The sequence below is a fragment of the Chiloscyllium plagiosum genome, unplaced genomic scaffold (assembly GCF_037043375.1).
Source record: "Chiloscyllium plagiosum isolate Xiang-an unplaced genomic scaffold, Cpla_swu_hap1 HiC_scaffold_22, whole genome shotgun sequence".
Classification (NCBI taxonomy): domain Eukaryota; kingdom Metazoa; phylum Chordata; class Chondrichthyes; order Orectolobiformes; family Hemiscylliidae; genus Chiloscyllium; species Chiloscyllium plagiosum.
Window position 1 is genome coordinate 10,475,552 of NW_028270160.1, and position 23,197 is coordinate 10,498,748.

The window sequence follows — 23,197 nt, forward strand, 5'->3', positions numbered from 1 at the left end:
TCTAAGGAGCGCTGGTTTAAAGCTAAGCTTGTTTGTTCAGGGCAGAGATGAGGAGAATATGGTGTTTCCTCGGTCAGTGGACTGTGTGACTTTGGAACTCTGTGCCTCAGAAGGCAGTGGAGGTGGATGGTCATTGAATAAAATATTGACTCGGTGAGTTAGATAGAATCTTGTCAGGAAGGGGAAAAAAAAAATTGAAGGTGACCAGGGTTAGCTGGAAACATGGAATTCAAACATTATCAGATCAGCCAAGATCTTACTGAATGGCTGGCTTGGGTAACTGAATATACTGCTTCTGCTCCAACAGTATTTAGTATGTCCAAAACATCCTTCAGGGAATGAAATCTACTGTCCTGATCCAGTCAGGCCAATCATAAGACAGAAGTAGACCATTCAGCCCATCAGTCTGCTCTGCCATTCAATGAGATCATGGCTGATTTGAAAATCCTCAACTCCACTTTCCTGCCTTTTCCTACAACCCTCGATTTGCTTACTGATTAAAATTATGTTTAGCACAGCCTCGATTATACTTAAATGATCGAGCGTAAACAGCCCTCTGTGGTAAACAATTGACTACCCTCAGACAAAATTCCTCCTCATCTCCGTCTCAAATGTGCAACTCATATTCTGAGATTATGCCCTCTGATTCTCGACTCTCCCACAAGGGGAAAACGGCCTCTCCACATCTCCCTCGTGACTCCAGACCCATAGCAATGCTAAGTTAAAAATCACACAATACCAGGTTATAATCCAACAGGTTTATTTGGAAGCACTAGCTTTAAAAGCACTGCTCCTTCATCAGGTGGTTGTGGCATATAAGATCGTAAGACACAGAATTTATAGCAAAAGTTTACTGCATGTAAGATTCTGTAAACCTACTTTTTAAGATGAGAATCAGTCTGACCATTGTGACACGGACAGACAGTCTCACACAGAGCAGCTCACACCTTAAATGCATTATCTGGGCTGACATGACACCAATTGTTAAAAGTTCATTTGAGAATGTAACTTTTTTAAAAAGTTCTGTGATTTACATATGAAAGAACTGAAACCAACATGTTCATTCTAAAAGATTAGGGACTTAACAAACAATCCAGGTCTTTTTCAATATATAATTTCAGTTACATCACACTGTAAACCTTTGCTATAAATTCTGTGTCTTACACGCCACAACCACCTGATGAAGGAGCAGCGCTCCAAAAGCTAGTGCCTCCAAATAAACCTGTTGGACTATAACCTGGTGTTGTGTGATTTTTAACTTTGTACACCCCAAACTCCAGCATTTACATAAATGATTTTGATGCGAGCATAGAGGTACAGTTAGTAAGTTTGCAGATGACACCAAAATTGGAGGTGTAGTGGATAGCAAAGAGGGTTACCTCAGATTACAACAGAATCTGGACCAGATGGGACAATGGGCTGAGAAGTGGCAGATGGAGTTTAGTTCAGATAAATGCGAGGTGCTGCATTTTGGGAGAGCAAATCTTACCAGGACTTATGCACTTAATGGTAAGGTCCTAGGGAGTGTTGCTGAACAAAGAGACCTTGGAGTGCAGGTTCATAGCTCCTTGAAAGTGGAGTCACAGGTAGATAGGATAGTGAAGAAGGCATTTGGTATGCTTTCCTTTATTGGTCAGAGTACTGAGTACAGGAGTTGGGAGGTCATATTGCGTCTGTACAGGACATTGGTTAGGCCACTGTTGGAATATTGCGAGCAATTCTGGTCTCCTTCCTATCGGAAAGATGTTGTGAAACTTGAAAGGGTTCAGAAAAGATTTAGAAGGATATTGCCAGGGTTGGAGGATTTGAGCTATAGGGAGAAGCTGAACAGACTGGGGCTGTTTTCCCTGGAGCGTCGGAGGCTGAGAGGTGACCTTATAGACGTTTACAAAATTATGAGGGCATGGATAGGGTAAATAGGCAAAGTCTTTTCCCTGGGGTTGGGGGAGTCCAGAGCCAGAGGGCATAGGTTTAGGCTGAGGGGGGAAAGATATAAAAGAGACATAAGGGGCAACTGTTTCACACAGAGGGTGGTACGGGTATGGAATGAGTTGCTAGAGGATGTGGTGGAGGCTGGTACGATTGCAACATTTAAAAAGCATCTGGATGGGTATATGAATAGGAAGGGTTTGGAGGGATATGGGCTGGGTGCTGGCAGGTGGGATTAGATTAGGTTGAGATATCTGATCAGCGTGGACGGGTTGGACCAAAGGGTCTGGTTCCATGCTGTACATCTCTATGGCTCTTAAATCCCTCTGGGCAATTAAGGACGTGCGCACACATCATCACAAACAGATGACAAAACAAAAATCTGGGGAGAAGTTCCAAATCCTGTTGAACCAAGAACTCAGCAGTTAAAAATCAGTTTAAAAATCTTCAGTTGGGTCTAATTTACCGAAGACAACAACCAAGTTCCTGATAGAGCTTCTGTTGACAGAACACTAAGTGATCTTAATCTTAAAAAACAGGAAACAAAGATTGCCATTCAAAGCCAGAAACCCACTTCAGCATTCACTTCGATCGTGGTCAATCTACTCAACTCCATTTATTACCACGTCCTTACCCCTGCCTCCCCCCCATATACCAGACCTTGTTATCACTTGGTCTGCTAGAACACTGCTAATAACCGGGGCCGAACGGTGACTCAGTGGTTAGCACCACTGCCTCACAGCGCCAGGACACAGGTTCGATTCCAGCCTTTGGCAATTGTCAGTGTGGAGTTTGCACATTCTCTTCATGTCTGCGTGGGTTTCCTCTGGGTGCTCCGGTTTCTTCCCATAGTCCAAAGATGTGCAGGTCAGGTGAATTGGCTGTGCTAAATTACCCATCGTGTTAGGTGCATCAGTCAGGAGTAAATGTAGGGAAATGGGTTTGGGTGGGTTACTCTTCAGAGGGTCAGTGTGGACATGTTGGGCTAAAGGGCCTGTTTCCATGCTGTTGGGAATCTAATCTGACACACTACTCAGTATTAGTTCCCATTAGCAGCTATTCATTCTCCCACACTAATCATTATCCACTTCTTTATCTATCCAACTGTTCTCCTTTCTCTTTGGGCTCCAGGTCCACACCCCCTCCCACCACTCTATCCTCTGCATTAAAAGCAACTTTTTCCTAGTTACCATCAGAGTCAAAGCATACAACTCTGATTTCTCTCCACAGATGCTCCCAGACTAGCTGAGATTTTCCAGCAACTTCGTGTGTGTGTGTGTGTGTGTGTGTGTGTGAGTGAAGCCCTTCCTGAATGGCCTGGTTTAAATTCTAAAATTCCCTCATCCTCAATGCCCCCCTGTTCAATTTGTTTAGAGATCCTCAACTTTCAAGCAGAGGTGCAAATACGAAAACATGTGGCATGCGATTCAGAATCCTTGGAATGAGCATGGTGGTACAACCAATGCACTGAACATGCTCCATGATGGGGAAGGTGAGTGCAAACTGAAGGGGTCCAATGTTACAGACTGACTGTACTCCCCTTCAGAATCACAGAATCTCTATGGCTAACCCACCTAGCCTGCACATACCTGGACACTGGACAGTTTACCATAGCCAATCCACCCTAACCTTCCCATCTCTGGGCTGTAGGAGGAAACTGGAGCACACTCAGAGCTGTCTGTGAATGGTCTCCGCTATTAAACCCTCTTCTCATCGGCTAGCCAGCTCACCTTATTGATGATTTACATTGATTCTCCTGGTGTGGCACTCGGAGGTGCCCAACTTTCTTCCCCTGTTAATTTAAGTCAACGTGAATTTGTTTAAAAACAATACAAGGTTGCTTCGTTGCCATCTGTCACCAATCTCCTCTACGCAAAGTGGCCAGACACAACAGGCCTGTGCAGCACTCACACGGAGCAGGGAATGGGGGGTGTATGTATCTCAACTCCCATTTAGATGCTGATAAACATTCACTGAAAATCTTTAAGTCTTCACCAACAACAAACGTCACCCCAATCAAAACTTCTCCTCATGCCAAATCTCGTGCACCCATCAATTTTGTGAGATATACAAGGTGTTGGTCAGGAGGTGCGTCAATTTTGAAATTCTCAATGTAAAACTGTTCAAGTCACCCTGGCCTCACCCCTCCCAGTCTCACTCGGGGTTAGGATCACAGGTCTTGCTTGATCAGCTCCAGAGGTGGTTGAGTGTGTTTGTGTTGGACTTTGCGTTTAAGAGCTAGGAGGGAAAGGTGGAAACTGATACCTGTGCTAAACTACAGATTTACAATAAAACCCTTTGTAAGTCTCTGAACGTCTTCTGCTGCCTAATTTTATGCATGATATCAGTCTGTTAAGCATCTCTAAATTCCTTTAGCTCTACAATTCCCAAGATCTCTACTCTGCTCTGCTCTCTTTCTAGCTTCTTGTGCATTCCCAATGTTAAGTTTTTCACAATTGGCAGCTATCCCTTCAGTTGCCTAGGCCCTAAACTTTAAAAACTCCTTTCTACCTCACATCCCCCTCTCACCATTTCAGACATTCTTTTGAACTGGCTCCTTTGACCTATCACCTTACATGGTTCAATGTCAACATGGGTCTCTGCCTATAAACTGCCTTGGGAAATTTCCTTATGTTAACGCAAGTTATTGTGCAACTGTCATAAGGCAGGGATCCAAAGTAGAAAATAACAACATTCTTAAAATTAACAAAAAATGTGTCTCTCCAGTTCACAGGATTGAGTCATAGGAGTCAGTTTTTGTAGGACTGAGAAAGGCCATTCGGCCCATCATGTCTGTGTCGATCATCAAGCATCCATCTATTCTAAACAAATTTTCCTGCACTTGTCCTGTAGCCGTGTACGCTGTGGCATTTACAGTACTCCTCTAACTACTTCTGAAATGTGTCAAGGGCAGTGAGTTCCAGAGACCAACCACCCTCTGGGTGAAAAATATATTTCTTCAAATCCCCTCTAAATCCCCTGCTCCTTACCTTAAAACTGTACCTCTTGATTACTGCCCCCTCTGCTAAGGGAAGCATAGATCATGAGGAATGTTATCGAGACCCTTCATGCTTCCCTTAGAATTTAACCATTAATCTGAAAGTATCAAGTTAAAACTATAACCCTCCTGACACAGTTGTGCCTGAGGTATCTCCTCTGCAGTACACTCCCAGCTTGGCACCATATGTTACATAAATTATTCACATGCACATTAACTGACAGCACCTATCTGGTTTAATCTGGCTGTTGCCTTTTCAAATCCGGAATAGTTCCAGTTCTATGAAGATACATCGTCGAGAAAAGCCTTAACCCTTGAATTGTAGCGAAATATACAATGGGCAGCACTTGCAGGTTAAAGATAATTTTCTTGCTGGGACACACTTGGTTTGGTGCTGTGTGTGAGAGCGCGAGAAGAGAGATCGAGAGATGGGGGAAGAGAGATAGAGAGGGTGACAGAGAGCGAGCAGAGAGACAGAGAGAGAGGAGGGTGACAGAGAGACAAGACAGACAGAGAAAGAATGACAGACAGAGGGGGGTGACAGAGAGACAAGACAGACAGAGAAAGAGTGACAGACAGAGGGGGGTGACAGAGAGACAAGACAGACAGAGAAAGAGTGACAGACAGAGAGGGGGGGTGACAGACAGAGAGGGAGGGACAGACAGAGAGACATGAACTCACACCTTCTGGCCCAGAGGTACAGTCACAACAGCCTGCCACAAGACTCTGGCTATCTGGATACAATTCAGACTTGCTAATTAATGGCAGTTCCATGCTCCTGCCCAGTTTAACCTGTTAAGTGACCGCTGGATAAATAACGAATTGCAGAAAACACCCATCCAATCCACTTTAGGGAGGGAAATCTGTCATGTTTACCCAGTCTGGCCTTCCTGTGACTCCAAACCCACAGCAATGTGGCTGACATGTAACTGCCCTCTGCATTGGCTGAGCAAGCCACCGCCCCCCCAAGCTGTAGAGTCTCTCGACTGAGCAATTTTGAAATCTCGTTTTATTTAATTAGATACACCTACAATACCAAGCAGTTAGATAATTGGTTTATTGAAAAATCACCATGACAGCAGCAGGTACCAAATCGCCATGACAATACAAATAAAACAAACAACCACTATTCACAATTGCAAACGATTTTTTAATAGAAGGATTGCACATTTATAATATTATGGGCCTTGTTAATTTTCTTCCCTTGTTTACATATTTTGAATAAATGCATGTCATTCATTTACAGAATGAAAAGGCGCCTGTAATCTGTGCTTTGTATTAAAGCCCATGTGTTGTCAGCGCGAATTATGAAATATTCAATCATTTACATGATATTCACCAGTCTGTCTTTCATTTTATAATTTATTTAAATAATTGTCAGTAACTATTTTTCAAAGTTACAAACGTAGGGGAATTGGGCAATTTCACAGTCTATTTGCTTTGCATCTTATTTGCAAAGGATATCCTTTCTCCTCAGTTCTATACACTTTTAGTTTTGCGTGGTAATGCCAAGAGATATCAATTGACTGTGGAGGTGGGATTCAGGGGTTTTCTAGTGAAGTCCAAACAGAGCATTTTCTTTGGTAAGCAAATGCCTCATCCTGCAGATGCTGAAGATCTGAAACACACACAGATGCTGGAGAAACTCAGCAGGCCTGGCAGCATCTGTGGAGAGAGAAACAGAGTTAACATTTAGAGTCCAATATGACTCTTTTCCAGAACTCAAGATGAGGAGTCAAACTGGACTCTAAGCATTAACTGTTTCTACTCCTGCTCCTATTTTCAATATTTCTAAAATGAACAGGTAAAGTCACCTAACGACTGTTACTTCAGGGAACTTGCCACTCTAACCTTAGTATCGCCTCCTACAAATTGGGGCAACAGCAAACCCTTGGGGCCCTCTGTGGTGGCCTCACAACCTGCTGAAATTGTAAACAAACACAGAAACTCAGCAGGGCTGGCACCAACCTTGGAGAGAAAGCAGAGTTAATGTTGAGAGTCCAGTGACCTTCTTCAGAACTCACTGAAATTGCATTTGGAATGTCCAGCAACGGACAATAAAAACAGCAAGAGTGAGAATGACAATCAAGATGAGAGGTGGGTCGCAAATTAAATTGAAGCAGAAATTGTGCTCATCAACAAGACACATTAACAGTTTCTATTTTCACAGATGCTGCCAGACCTGCTGAGTTTCTCTTGCACTTTCTGTAACCCTCTTCAGTTGGTTGTTTGCTATGTTGGGAGTGAACCCAGCCATCTTCATAAGAATGGCCTATTTCTGTGCTGTGCGTTCAATCTGATTGGTCCATTCCCACGGTTTTGGCTCCACACACATCTCCTCTGACCTTGTATCATCCCAGCCCATCAACAGAAATTGCTTTCTCTCTCATGTACTTATCTAGTTTCCCCTTGCTATTCACTTCAAATCCCTCCTTCTGGTCGCATGTTCCACACTTTGCATTTGACCTTCTCCTGAATGTCCTCCTGCATTTATCCTGGAAAAGGGGAAAGTGAGGACTGCAGATGCTAGAAATAAGAGTTGAGAGTGTGGTGCTGGAAAAGCACAGCAGGTCAGGCAGCATCCAAGGAGGATGCTTCAGGCAAAAGCCCTTCATCAGGAATGGGTGGGGGGGGGGGGGGGGGGGGGGGGGGGGGGAGGAGGGGTGAGGTAGCTGTGAAGGCAATAGGTAAATGCAGGTGTGGGGGGTGATGGTGATAGGTGTCAGAAGGGAGGGTACAGTGGATAGATGGGAACGAAGATGGACAGGTAGGACAGTTCAAGAGGGCGGTGCCAAGTTGGAGGGTTGCATCTGGGATAAGGTGGGGGAGAGGGGAGATGAGGGCTGTGAATGGAAGATCCCCTGAGGTGATAAGGTTCTGGATGGTCTGGTGGTGGGGTCCGATTGTAGGTGGTGGAAATGGCTGAGGATAATATGCTTAATCCGGAGATTAGTGGGGTGGAAGGTGAGGGCAAGTGGGGTTCTGTCCTTGTTGTGGTTGGAGGTGTGAAGTTCAAAGGCAGAGGTGCGGGAAGTGGAGAAGATGCGCTGGAGGGCATCAATCACCATGTGCGAGGGGAAATTGCAGACCTTGAAATAAGAGCCCATCTGGGATGTCCTGGAGTGGAACTGGTCCTCCTGGGAGCATATGTGGCGGAGGCAAAGGAATTGGAAGCAAGGGATAGTGTTTTTACAGGAGGCAAGTTGGGAGGAGGTGCAATCCAGGCAGCCGTGGGAATCGGTGGGTTTGTAGAAGATGTCAGTATTGAGTTGGTCACTGGAAATGGAGGTGAAGCGGTCTAGGAAAGGAAGGGAGGTGTCCGAGATGGTCCACGTAAACTCTTCCTCCCCACCCCCACTTTCCTGATGAAAGGTTTATGCCTGAAACATTGATTCTCCTGCTCCTCAGATGCTGCCTGACCTGGGTGTGCTTTCCCAGCACCACATTCTCGACTTTATCCAGGAACTATCTGCTTCACTATCATTGTGACGTTCAGGAACTTACTTTGTGCTGCATCCACCTGGAGATGAATTTCCACCAAAATCATTTTCTTAAATCTTTGCATCGGCTCCAACGAGTTTCTAAAAAAATTCCCTTGCTTCTCTCAGAATTTACAGGGCTGTCATTCGATGGGGGAGCATTGCAGGATCATGACACTTGGTTACATTGTGATTGTTCCTCATGCCCCTGCCCTGTACAATGAACCTTATCCAATTCCTCCTCAAATGTTCCAGATGGTATGCACTGGCTCATTACTCAGCTCAGCCAACATTCCACAAAATTAACACGACACATTCTAAGTGAACAGTCAAACAGAAAGAGAAAGTGAAAACTGCTGGGTAACTTCCTAGAGATATTTAAAATTATGAAGGGGCATATGAATGACCAAAATTAGAGGTCATAAATGCAAGGGAATTACCAATAAATCCAGCAAGAAATTCAGGAGAAACTAGAGCGGTGAGAATGTGGAACGCCCTCAAGGGACTAGTCAAGACAAATAGCGTTGATACATTTAAGGGCAGGATAGATAAATAGGTCAGGGAGAAGGATACGCTGATAAAGTGAGATGATCTAAAATAGGAGGTGGTGTGCATGGAGGAGATTAAACCACCAGCACAGACCGGTTAGACCAACTGAATCCATTTCTGCACTGTTAAGCTTGACGTCATTTTGAAATCCAACAACCCTGACTCTAATTTTCTGTTCCTTGTTTTCAGCACCGTCACTGGTTCCTGTTCCAGAGCCACAGAAAATGGGACAGATACTAAATGAATATTTTGCATCAGTATTTACTGTGGAAAAGGATATGGAAGATATAGACTGTAGGGAAATAGATGGTGACATCTTGCAAAATGTCCAGATTACAAAGGAGGAAGTGCTGGATGTCTTGAAACAGTTAAAGGTGGATAAATCCCTAGGACCTGATCAGGTGTACCCGAGAACTCTGTGGGAAGCTAGGGAAGTGACTGCTGGGCCTCTTGCTGAGATATTTATATCATCGATAGTCACAGGTGAGATGCCGGAAGACTGGAGGTTGGCAAACGTGGTGCCACTGTTTAAGAAGGGTGGTAAAGACAAGCCAGGGAACTATAGACCAGTGAGCCTGACCTCGGTGGTGGGCAAGTTGTTGGAGGGAATCCTGAGGGACAGGATGTACATGTTTTTGGCAAGGCAAGGACTGATTAGGGATAGTCAACATGGCTTTGTGCGTGGGAAATCATTGAGGAGAAAGTGAGGACTGCAGATGCTGGAGATCAGAGCTGGAAATGTGTTGCTGGAAAAGCGCAGCAGGTCAGGCAGCAACCAGGGAACAGGAGAATCGACGTTTCGGGCATAAGCCCTTCATCAGGAATGAGACATTTGGGCCAGGGGTGCTGAGAGATAAATGGGAGGGGGGTGGGTTGGGGGGAAGGTAGATGGGAATGTGATAAATAGACGAAGCTGGGCCAGAGGTGATAGGTCAGAGAAAAGGGTGGAGCGGATAGATGGGAAAGGTGATGGACAGGTCAGGAGGGTGGTGCCGAGTTGGACGCTTGGGACTGGGAAAATCTGAGGGGGAGGGGAAATGAGGAAACTGTTGAAATCCACATTGATCCGGTCTGGTTGCAGAGTTCCAAGGCGGAAAATGAGGCTTTCTTCCTCCAGGCACAGTGGTTAGGGTTTGGTAATGGAGGAGGAGAAAGTCAGGACTGCAGATGCTGGAGATCAGAGCTGAAAATGTGTTGCTGGAAAAGCGCAGCAGGTCAGGCAGCATCCAGGGAACAGTGTTTCCCGCGTGGGAAATCATGTCTCACAAACTTGAATGAGTTTTTTGAAGAAGTAACAAAGAAGATTGATGAGGGCAGAGCAGTTGATGTGATCTATATGGACTTCAGTAAGGCGTTCGACAAGCTTCCCCATGGGATACTGATTAGATCTCACGGAATACAGGAAGAACTAGCCATTTGGATACAGAACTGGCTCAAAGATAGAAGACAGAGGGTGGTGGTGGAGGGTTGTTTTTCAGACTGGAGGCCTGTGACCAGTGGAGTGCCTCAAGGATCGGTGCTGGGACCTTTACTTTTTGTCATTTTCATAAATGATTTGGATGCGAGCATAAGAGGTACAGTTAGTAAGTTTGCAGATGACACCAAAATTGGAGGTGTAGTGGACAGCGAAGAGGGTTACCTCAGATTACAACAGGATCTGGACCAGATGGGCCAATGGGCAGATGGAGTTTAATTCAGATAAATGCGAGATGCTGCATTTTGGGAAAGCAAACCTTAGCAGCACTTATACATTTAATGGTAAGGTCCAAGGGAGTGTTGCTGAACAAAGAGACCTTGGAGTGCAGGTTCATAGCTCCTTGAAAGTGGAGTCGCAGGTAGATAGGATAGTGAAGGCGGCATTTGTATACTTTCTTTTATTGGTCAGAGCATTGAGTACAGGAGTTGGGAGGTCTTGTTGCGGCTGTATAGGACATTGGTTAGGCCACTATTGGAATATTGTGTGCAATTCTGGTCTCCTTCCTATCAGAAAGATGTTGTGAAACTTGAAAGGGTTCAGAAAATATTTACAAGGATGTTGCCAGAGTTGGAGGATTTGAGCTACAGGGAGAGGTTAAACATGCTGGGGGTGTTTTCCCTGGAGCGTCGGAGGCTGAGGGGTGACCTTATAGAGGTTTACAAAATTATGAGGGGCATGGATAGGATAAATAGACAAAGTCTTTTCCCTGGGGTCGGGGAGTTCAGAACTAGAGGGCATAGGTTTAGGGTGAGAGGGGAAAGATATAAAAGAGACCTAAGGGGCAACTTTTTCACGCAGAGGGTGGTACGTGTATGGAATGAGCTGCCAGAGGATGTGGTGGAGGCTGGTACAATTGCCATATTTAAGAGGCATTTGGATGGGTATCTGAATAGGAATGGTTTGGAGGGATATGGGCCGGGTACTGGCAGGTGGGATTAGTTTGGGTTGGGATATCTGGACGACACGGACGGGTTGGACCGAATGGTCTGTTTCCATGCGGTACATCTCTATGACTCTAAGCTCATTCCAGCACTGAACTGAAAATTCTCTAAGCTGGTCATTCTCAACACACCCCTAATCTGAATTTCACGCACAAAACAACAAAAACACAAGAAAATCCCCTCAGCTGGATTGCAAGGAAGATCGGAATAGGCCATTCAGCCCTTTGAGCTTTTCCACCATTCAGTACAATCACGGCTCATCATCCTACTCAGTCCCCTGTTCGTCCTTTTCCCCCCATACCGTTTGATCCCTTTAACCCAAAGAACTACATCTAACTCCTTCTTGAAAACTTTCTATGTCTTGACTGGAACCGCTTTCTGTGGTAGAGAATTGTATATTCCTCCTGCCCCCTCAGAAAACCAAAAATATTCCTTTCAAATTATCCCTTGGGCTTCCCCTTCCCAAGGACGTTGCAGTTCAATGTTTCAGATTTCTCTTACTCACAATGTTGTGGGAAGCCTGGAAAGTCCCATTTCTCCCATTTGCAAACAGGACATCACAGAAGTCACTTCTCTCTCACGTCTTTGATTTCTTAAGTCACTAAAAATCAGTAAGTGGCTCCAAGCAGTGCATCTTAGCCTGGTCCTCGAGGTTCACCACTGGAACAAAGAGGGTCACTTAGAGAAGGGGATCCTATAACATTTGGTGCCACATAAAAGGTAGAAGTATGTCGAATTCCATCTCCCCCTCTCTTGTTCGTGCACGCCTGCGCGAGCGAGAGAAATGTTTAAAAAATAAATCAATTTATTGTCTTGAAAAAAGCCAAAAGGCTTCACACCAGAATACTTCCTGCACTGACCCAAACACAGACTATGATTCAATGCCACTTGGATTGCTTTTCCTTTTACTGCAGTTGAGACAATTGTGACATTATAATGATTGGCAGTTGCATTCAGAGTTACTGTGGATTCACTAACCTGGGAGTTACAATACAGCAGAGGACATGGGCTCAAGTTCCAGGAGACAAAACTGTGGATTTGATTTCAACAAAATTGTAAAATTGTAGACTGGCGATAGAGCAAATCTGAAATGAGAAGAAATTTATTGAACCATAAATCCTTCACTGCTGCTGGGTCAAAATCTTGGAATGCCCTCTCTAAAGGCATTGTGGGTATATCCACAGCTGTTCAAGAAGACAGCTCACCACCACCTTCTCAACACGCAGCTAAAGGTGGAATGTTGGTTGAGTCAGTGATGCCACGTCCCAAGGGTAATAAAAAAAGTTCCAAGATCCTGAATTTTGTACTCTTACTGAGCATTCATGGATGATGATGTGAATGTGTGAGGGAACAGAGAGATAATCTCTGCAGATCCTCAGTTTAAAAAGTACCCATTATCGGCTGGCATGGGGCAGACCCCCAAAAGCATAATATGCCAGGTTGCCAACATGTCTGTCAATGGCAGCATCCAGTACTTGCTGTTATTGCCCGACAAGCGTCACCTAGTTACCACCACCGGCAGTGGGAAAACCGTGGTTGCATCTTAATTATGCCAGTGCCAACACTGGCACCAGGAACATCAGATTCCACACAGGGTGCCACCGTGCCTGTCCCAGTGCACTTCAAATTATTGCATCTCCCGTGCAGTCCAACAAGGAATATCACTTAGATATTCCCAAGGTCATACTCCCAATAACTGCTTTGTGCATAGCATTCAGCTTCAAACTCCACTGCAGGAGGTGCGCAAGAGCATTAATCCTGTGGGATCCTATTCAGCATTGGGTCATACTGACCTGAACGAAATGTGATCGCTCAGGGCTGAGAGCATGAATAAGTTACAAGGGCTTGAGTGCTATTTCAGTTAATCCATTGTAATGTGCTGGCAGCTTCATTTTCCAGCGAGCACACTGAGACATGACTCTGTGGCCCCAGATTATTTATTTTTTTTCCACATATCAGATCCATTTGGTCCAATGAAAAGCCGCGATCACCACACCAAATCAAAGAAAGTTTTCCATCAAATAATATGCTGAGATAGAGAAAATTCCACTGGTGGATGATCTTGGGTTACCTATACCAATGATTTCCATGTAAGAGCTTCATTTAAATTTATTTTAATAGGCTTTGCTATTACAAAGTTTTAAAAGAGAAAATGATGTGCAATTATGCAGCATTTTTAAAAGACTAAAAATTGCCTCAAGTATTTATGAAGGAGCATACAGTAAGCCTTTGCAAGTGTCCTAGTCAATTCTCTGGCACTAGATCCTGCTCAAGATGTTGCACTAAATGTCACAGAATGAAGCTTTCCACCATATTTATTGGCCTGATCGAGTCCCTTCACAAAGTCAGCTATGATGGCCTTTGGAAGATATTGGAGACATTAATCTCAATGATTCGAGAGTTCCAAGAAAACATCGCATGCATATCCTGGATGAAGGGGAGTGTTCTTATCCATCCTCAGTCATTCACGATGTTCCACAGGGCCGTGTTGCCACACCAATCCTCTTCAGCATACGCGTTCGCCAATGCCTTCCATAGTGGTGATCCTGTATTGCATTTCGAATGGAAGAGGAGCTGCTCGATTGGAGATGACATCAGGCAACAGCCAAGTTCTTGAACAAGATGGTTCATGATTTCTGACTTGTCGATGACTGCGCATCAACTGCCAGTTCAGGGTCACACTGCAACACAGGATGGGTTTGTTCTCTGCCAGAAGCAATATCATCACCCTTGCAACCAGCATGAAGCAAACAGCAGCACTGTACCAGAACATTCCAGGAAAGCCTGACCTCCGGCTCAAGGTTTAGGTTCTTATCATGAACCTGTCAGCAACAGATTAATTCACATATCTCAGTGGAACATCTCTCCAGCTGTCTGTACTGATGGTGGGCAAGAACTTCCAAAGCTTTTAGAAGACTTTGAACATCAGTCTAGGATTGAGGAGAAAACAAATCTGTCCACCAAACTGAAATTCTTCAGAACAACAATCCTACCCACTTTGCTCTACACACAGGACACTTGGTCTATGCACCAGCAACAGGACACAAAGCTCAACCATTTTTAATTTAGCTGCTTTCAGAAGCTTTTGAAGATGCTGAGCAGAACAAAATAGCAGAAAGTGAGTTACTCACCCATGCCAAGCCTTCATACCATACTGATTACAAATGAGATCATCGGGCCCTTTAGCCAGAATGCCTGACTAATCGCCACTTCCCTGATCAGCCTGGGCTCCGTGACAGTCAAAGCAAGCATCAATAGGACACTCTGAAGTGAAATTTCACTGAGGAGTTTTGATATCAACTAAGAGAAGCACCCTTTGATCACCTGGCACAATCAAATAATAAGAAGTGCTCCGTCCTTTGAAAGCATATCAGACGCTGAGAGATAACACAAAGCGGTAAAGTCCAGAGCCAACAATTTGTCCAAAGCTCAATCACCTCTGGTGTCCCAACTTATTTGCAGTAGAACATTCAGGGCACAGATTGAGTTTAGCAGGCATTTTACATACCCATCTGTATGTAAAACAAAAAGGGAGTTAAAAAGAGACATTGAAAAGTTAGGAGGTGTAAGCAGGAGCATAAGATTAGACCAGGTGACGCATGCAGAGATTAACCTGGTACAAGCTCAATAGGATCAATGTTTATTTCAGTGCTGTAGCATATAAACAGCAGGCATATCATGACTATTACATGGGATACACTGAAAGTGATGAGAAAAAAGCATCCAACAGGGGCAACAGAAAGTTAAACAATTAATCAATAGCAAGAGAGGAGATGGAAACCAGCTCTTTCCAATCATGTAGAGTTCCAGATCATGAACAATGTGTTGTAGAGTTGGTCAGAAATAAAGAATATGTGCAAACCCACAGTGACAGGAGTGTTCTGTTAACCCATCCACACACCCCCTGCAACCCCAATTCCAACGCTTGATCAACTTGTACAGCAGCTGGCATAGCTTTCTCTTTGCCCTGATCAACCTCCCTAGACTTTACCACTATCTGCGCAGTCACTGCTGCTCAGTTTCCCCTTCTGTGGTTGATTGTGATCTCTGTTGTGTGCCAGGGCTCCATCCTGCACACCTGCTTTGCCATCATCTATGTACTATCCCTCAATAAACTTGCAGTGAATACGGTGAATGCACAACCACCTCTGACGCGAAGACTTTTACCACATGCTTGTCATACATCAGACAAAAACGATACAAGTCAGAATTACTTGCAACTTGAAATCTTAACTTTGTTTTTGTTCTCACATACGCCTTTATTTGTTCCATCACTTTGGGTCAAATACAGTAAAGGAAAAGAAGGGATTCTGTAAAATTTGTAGTGAGTATCCATTGCTCGCTCAAACTTCCATCTCCATCTTGATTCTGAGCAGCTGAAACCATGATTGTTAAATCTAAAGGTGCCCCTTTCACTTCAAAAACACCATTTCTCCATTCCTCATTTTCCCTTTCGTATGCTGTAGCTAATCCCATATTGTCTCATGCACAAGGACTGTCCGGGATTAGCACCACTAGCTCAATGAATCAAAGAAAGAATCTTAATTTAATGAATTACATTTTCAAATCCCTCAAACCGTACTTACAGCATGTGAAAATAATTGTTGTTAATCATTCTCCCTCATCTCACTGCACAGACTACACTTTCACTGACACTTTAAATCTCTATTGTCACACAAGCTGTTTTAAATAGTCACAAAGTCCTCCACCTTGAAACATATCATCAATCCTGCACATCCTTCTTTCCCAATTTTTCCACTTGCAACAGAAAATCTCTCAACTGCCCCCCCCACACTTAAACACCTAAATATCGTAAAATGCAAGAAGCTCCAAGTTATTATTTTGAACACTGAAGGAGTTGGACACCCCCCAGAATCCCAAAGGAAATGTTTCAGAATATGGCTGCCCCTCCCTAACATTTGCAAGAGCGCTGTCAGTACATGGGAGCTACCCAGCAGCCAGCTGGTGTAACACAATTAACAAATCCAACATAAACAAACACATGCCGGTTAATACAACATCATATTTGGAAAGAATATTTTCCGTAACCCTACTGGATCTCTTGCAAGGAACAAAGTGGTTATGGCAACATGGATTCAGACAGAATTCTGATCACCTCATCCTACTTTCAAATTTGAATTCAATAAGAATCTGAACAAAAAACAAGCAGGCCTATTAATGACCAAATAACTAATGTCCACCTTGATAACAATCCATCTGGTTCACTAATACCCTTTAGGAAAAGAAATCTGGTCTGCCCTGTTACCCACAGTAATGTTCTTAGCTCTTAACTGACTCTGGCCTAGCCAGATTCTAGATTAGATTGGTGCTGGAAAAGCACAGCAGTTCAGGCGGCATCCGAGGAGCAGGAAAATCGACGTTTCGGGCAAAAGTCCTTGATGAAGGGCTTTTGCCCGAAACGTCGATTTTCCTGCTCCTCGGCTGCCGCCTGAACTGCTGTGCTTTTCCAGCACCACTCTAATCTAGAATCTGGTTTCCAGCACCTGCCGTCCTTGTTTTTACCTCTGGCCTAGCCAGCAATGTCCATGCATCATGGACACATTTTTTGATAAGGTGTCAGAAAAGATGGAATACACTATGGGATTTTCCATTAGGAGGATTCCTGCACTTAAAATGACAGGTGACAAACTTGCACTAAAAAAAAAAGTGTTCTGGCTTTGGCAAGGGGTTAAAGTTCAGAGCCCAGCCTCAGGAAATACTGAAAACTGATGATAACGATGAGAACATGAGGAGTTAACTTCTTGAGTTGGTCCCCTCTTCACGACCGAAAGATGGACAAGGTAAATGGATAAACTGCGTTGCTGGAAAAGCACAGCAGGTCAGGTAGCATCAGAGGAGCAGGAGAGTTGACATTTCAGGCATAAGCCCTTCATCGGAATGACAGCATAGAGGGAAGGCAATAATGAAAATAAAACTAACTCCAAAGAAGGACAGCAATAAACAAAGAAACTGGTCACAAAAAGCAATGATGCAAAAGATCATGTGAGTCAGATAACAGAAAGAAGCACTAAAGGCACAGCCCAAGGGGAAACAAAACACAAGCAATTGAAATTTCAGAGCACCAAAACACAAGGACAGATGGTAAAACATAAAATTCCAGTAATACTGTGTTCTTCACTCAGTATTAACAAAAACCAAAACTTCTCACCAATCTGAATATGTCCCAATGCATTGCACAGACAAAGAACTTTCATAGTGCACTCTCCATTATAAAGTGGGACAATGGACAATTTGCACACAACATGGACTCAGGAATGTCAATGAGATAATAACCATATAATCTGTTTCAGTGGAGCTGAACAAGGGATAAATATTGATCAGGACACCAAGTAAAACCTCCCGACTTTCCTTCAAAATAATGACACACTATACATTCATCTTAAGAGGACAGCTGGGGACTTGGTTTGATGTTCAGATGAACAATGGTATCCTGACAGTGCAAACCTCCCTTGACACTGCACTGAGGATGGCAGCGTGGAGTATGTCTTCAAGCCTTGGAATGGGACTTGAACCCATAACCTTCTGATTTAAAGTAGCGTGCAATACCTAAAGAGCCAAGAGTTCAAAATGTGTTCAGTACTCATGGAGCAAATGCATTGCGTGCAGCTGAGTAAAGAATGAGTCAAGCCATAATGCCCAGATTCTGCTGAGCTTCCCCTGCAATGGACACTATAATGAAACCAAACCTTCCAGCTCAGTGAGCAAACCTACATCCAGAACCTCAACCTGAGCTGCAAATCTTCACAAAACTCACTGACACTATAATGGTTACAATCTTAGCTACATTTCGTTCCAAAAGTAGGGGCAGAATGAATGGCAAGAGGGAACGCCCAGGTTACGAGTGAGACCAGCCCGAGATGTACATGCTTGTAGGTGGTTGGCCTGATCAGGTCTAGACCTGGACAACACATCCAGTAAGATGGTCGAAGAGCCCCTGGATACTAATCCTCTGGATAAGCAAAAGCTGTGATTCAATGAAGATTCATTACCTTCAGAATAGCTGCAGAGGATGTGGGAATGGCAAACGTTTCCTCAAAAAAGGGGAGCAAAAATGCACAGGCTGAGTAAGCACAAGTCATGATTTACATGCACAATTTATATCCTGTTCACAGATCAAAACAAACCCTACATCTTGATAAAACCATGTGACAGAAATCAGTCATAAACAAGTAGTAAGCAGCAGTTTCCTCCAAAACAAAACCAACTTATGTGGTCACACAAACCTATGCATAGTATATAGCTTCCACTTCCTCACTTTATAGTCACTGTGCAATATGGCAGCAGAGAAAGTAAGCGAGCCAGAGTGAGATCAGAGCAGAATACAAATCAATTCCCAATGCTACTGCTGCCTGCAAGAGTTTAAATGCCAATAAGGATCAAGTGGTCCAGTTTTGAACTAACTGGGTTTCTCTTAAAAACAAAACACAGATATCCGGTTCAGAGTCAATGAGATCCTTCTTTATAGTATTATTAATAATCATGATACTATGCCGTATCTAAAATACTTAATGCCTTACCAGTTGCAAACACATCAAAATTGGCAAGAAACTGAAATGCTGCAAGTGCCCACACAAAAAGTCACCATATTAATCTCATGCTTTGAGTGTTGGGATTGAAACAAAAAACAAACGAGGGCAGGTACAGAAGCATTCGCTTCAGAATTCAGTATGTGAGAGCTTCCGTGTAACAACTGTCCCACACCCATATTCTTCAGGTTCAGTAACCTTTTACTCTGAGCTGGTATGCTTTTTTGTCCATTTCCACAGTCTCCTCTCCTTTCTCCAGGCTAAATCAGTGACCATCCACAGGGAATGCAGGCAAGCAGCCTCACCTGAACCTCGAAAGGAGCTGTAAACTAACATTTCCAAATCCACCACCTTCATCAACCTGTACTTGCACCAAACCAAGGAGAGTGTGAAATCCCTGTAGGTGCAATTAATAACTCATTGTTTCAAATTTACAGTGGGTCAGTAACGAAAAACATCAAGAACCAAAAGGCTTCACTAGGTATTTACACAATGTTACCTGTTATCCAGGTGTTGTTATATATTTCTGTTGACATTAGATATTTTCCAATGTTTAATAGTGTCAGCCCCTCATTTCAGTGATTTGGGCATTTGCTTTGAACTACTCGATACCCAATTCTTTGTGCGCTGGGTTGATCTGTATAGGTTCTGTGTGCACATGTACCCTTTCCAACTCTCTGAAGACAGACGGAGTCAATACTAGAGAAGGCTGTGGCTGGTTTGACATTCCTGATGAAGGGCTTTTGCCCGAAATGTTGATTCTCCTGCTCCTCGAATGCTGCCTGACCTGCTGTGCTTCTCCAGCACCACATTCTTGACTCTCATCTCCAGCATCTGCAGTCCTCACTTTCACCAGGTTTGGCATATAATCTACTCACTAACAAAAATACATACAAAGCCTATCATTCTAGGCCACTTATATAGGAGGCCATATCAATGCCAGCACTTTGCTGGAGTAATCTAAAATTAATCCTCCTGTCTACTATATTTCCTAATCCCATCAGTTTCCTGGTATGTCCAGGTGAAGGACACATATGAATACATGTCAAGTCCTTTTGTTGGCACAATCTTTGACAATGCAACCATTTAGCCTTCGTGGTTGTGTCCCAGATATTGCTGGCATTGTTAGATGTAAAGCATTATAAAGATGAGGAACTTTTAGATCAAATAAAGAGCAACATCCATCCAGTACACCTGTTACCATCCTAGTAGGCAAACTCATACATCAATAACGGCAATGCTTATAACTTCTATCCAAGTCAACAACAGACCTAGACAATGAGGGGAGGTCAACCTCCAACAGTTGAGAGTTTCACAACCATTGGACCCAAGTCACCCATTAATTGTTGCACTCGCTGTGCATCACACCCACAAGTTCCTCTTCTAGTGTCTTCCAAAATGTTACTTTCTGAATGAAAATCTAATTTGCTATTGAATGAATCAATAATTTCCACTTTCCCTGTCTCCTCAGGGAATCTGTTCTATAGATTGACCGCTGAAATGTTATTTCTATAAATTCATTTTGAATTCATAATTTCTTCAAATGTTGGCGACAACCTCTCCGACTGCCACTCCATTTAAAATAGCTTTGAAATCTAGAATCTCTCAGCACCTGGCCAATTGTCAGCCCTGCTCATTCCAGCTCTTTGAAAAAGTTATTCAACATATTCATACTTTAGTTTCCAGCTTCACCCCCACCACAGAACCTTGCAAATTATTTGTCTCCAAAATGATTTGATGGGATGGTAAGGTTGGAACACTAACAGCGAATATATAATTTGGGTTGTTTTCATTTGGAGGCTTTGATTCCATCATCCTTGCATGTAGAACATTCTAGATCCTGAACAGATACATTTTCCTATTTTCCCCTCCAATTCTCTGGCTAGCTATTTCAAATTCAGACGTGCTCACCATTATCTTGCCATTTTGGAATCTGAAAATCATCAAATGACTCAGCTCATAATCTTCTCTTTTCTAAATGAAAAGAAGCCCAATTTATATAATCACTGCCTGTATTCCAACCCTGCCATCCCCTCAAATCATTTTGGATGCAGACTTCTGGATCATTTCAATAACCGCAAATATCTTTTCTGTACAGTGACAGCCACGACTATACACAGTATTCCAAGTGCCATTGTAATAACAATTTATAAAATGGCACAACCACCTCATTACTATTGACCTTTTAACACATCTCAACATTTGATTTACTTTCTCACTGGCATCTGACATTGGTGCAATAATTTTAATCTACTGTATAATAAAGACCCTTTGATCTCTTTTTCATATACATTATCTTCCTTCCACTTAAGGTGTAGCCCCCTCCTACTAGATCATGTTTAGCTCCATATGAAGTATTTAGCATTTCTCTACAGCTCATCCATTCTGAGTAAGGTTCAAATCCTGTAACTTATCCTGTACATCACAATATAGGAGGAAGAGGAGAGAGGAGTTGAGAAAGTGAGGGATAGCATAAATATTATTTGCCTTAACCTCTGCCCCTCAGATCCAAAAGGGAAAAATAGACAAAAAGACACATTTTTGTCCATGCTTCTTGTCTTGTGTGCAAAACAAAATACTTTAACAAAATAGATGCCCTTTTCGGCAAGTTCTGTTCAACCAAACAGCTATTCGAACATAGAATCGACAAATAGGAATTCAAAAACATTTTTTCCACTAAAATGATCTTCTCCAACAATCTAAATGAGGTGTAAAATAGCAGAGCAAAAGGGGCAATCTGATACTGAAGGAATTAAATATTAGATTATTTGAATTAATGCAGACATCAGACAGTAAACTGCACAATGTAGGCATTGTGGATTTGCACCATCAGCTCTGCTAAAGCTTGTCTGAAGGGACATCATTGAATGGAAGGTTTTGACTCAGCACTAAATAAAATTAAAATTCTGCATTGTCCAACAATACCCACAGAAATATGCAGGCACTGAAAAGAACTAAAACATCAGGAGCATTGAACTTTAGCCTGCTCTTTCCTTTCTGTCGTATCAATTAGTTGAATTTAAAAAGACAAATAGACTAACATCAGAAAATGCTTAATGTAACAATCGACAACACATAAATAGATATTTAAAATCAAAAAATAAAAGATACTGGTCACCAATAATCTACTTACCATTATCTTGGCAGCTTAGTTCTGAGCCTCCCCCACATTGTACTGAAAATTACTGTATCTTCTTAATGCTGATGCTGTCATAGACAAGAGATACCAGTGTCAGATGTTACAAGTATCAAACAATTGCCCCCCCACCCCCCCCTTTCAAAATATCTGTTTCTCCTTTAAATTTGAAGATGAAGTAAACTTCATTAGTTTCCCTTGCTTTCTAGATTGCAGCTGGTTACTTCATTTATCGGTGACTGGTTTTAACTCTAGGGTCACTGACACACAGAGAGAAAGCACCGGAGGAGGGGGGGGGTTGGCTGTTTCTCCTCTCCATGGGGCAAGGAAGGGAGGGAGAGAGAGAAAAAAAGTGGAAAAGGGGAGGGGGAGAGAGAGAGAGAGAGAGAGAGAGATTAAGACAGCGAGAGAAAGAGTGAAGGGGGGGGGAAAGAGAGGGTGGGAGAAGACGAGTGAAGGGGGGAGAGAGAGAAAGGGAGGGAGAAGACGAGTGAAGGGGGAGAGAGAGAAGACGAGTGAAGGAGGAGAGAGAGAGAAGACGAGTGAAGGGGGAGAGAAAGAATGAAGGGGGGGGGGGAGAGAAAGAATGAAGGGGGGGGGAGAGAGAGAGAGAAAGAGTGAAGGTGGGAGAGAGAGAAAGAGTGAAGGGGAGAGAGAGAGAGAGAAAGAGTGGAGGGGGAGAGAGAGAGAGAAAGAGTGAAGGGGAGAGAGAGAGAGAGAGAGAAAGAGTGAAGGGGAGAGAGAGAGAGAGAGAGAAAGAGTGAAGGGGAGAGAGAGAGAGAGAAAGAGTGAAGGGGAAGAGAGATATTAAGGCAGCGAGAGAAAGAGTGAAGAGGAGAGGGTGAGGGGGAGAGGAGAGGGTGAGGGGATGAGGGTGAGGGGATGAGGGTGAGGGGATGAGGGTGAGGGGATGAGGGTGAGGGGATGAGGGTGAGGGGATGAGGGTGAGGGGATGAGGGTGAGGGGGAGGGTAGAGGGTGAGGGTAGAGGGTAGAGGGTAGAGGGTAGAGGGTAGAGGGTAGAGGGGGAGGGGGAGGGGGAGGGGGGGAGGGGGAGGGGGAGGGGGAGGGGGAGGGGAGAGGGGAGAGGGGAGAGGGGAGAGGGGAGGAGGGGAGGAGGGGAGGAGGGGAAAGGGGAGGAG

At 43.7% G+C, this 23,197-nt stretch overlaps 1 protein-coding gene across 8 annotated transcripts in view; it reads right to left on the minus strand.

Moving 5' to 3' along the window:
• LOC122561323 (CREB3 regulatory factor-like) overlaps nt 1-23,197 on the minus strand; it is a 161,074-nt gene that overhangs the window by 125,179 nt on the left and 12,698 nt on the right. For 6 of the 8 annotated variants that reach the window (XM_087998743.1, XM_087998737.1, XM_087998739.1 and 3 more), the window contains exon 2: nt 22,054-22,127. In XM_087998743.1, the coding sequence (XP_087854869.1) occupies nt 22,054-22,056 (3 nt within the window). In that variant the 5' untranslated portion in view covers nt 22,057-22,127. Of the gene's footprint in view, nt 1-12,351; nt 12,459-22,053; nt 22,128-23,197 lie in introns of all 8 variants that reach the window. The other 2 variants (XM_087998740.1, XM_087998741.1) reach the window with 1 other exon arrangement.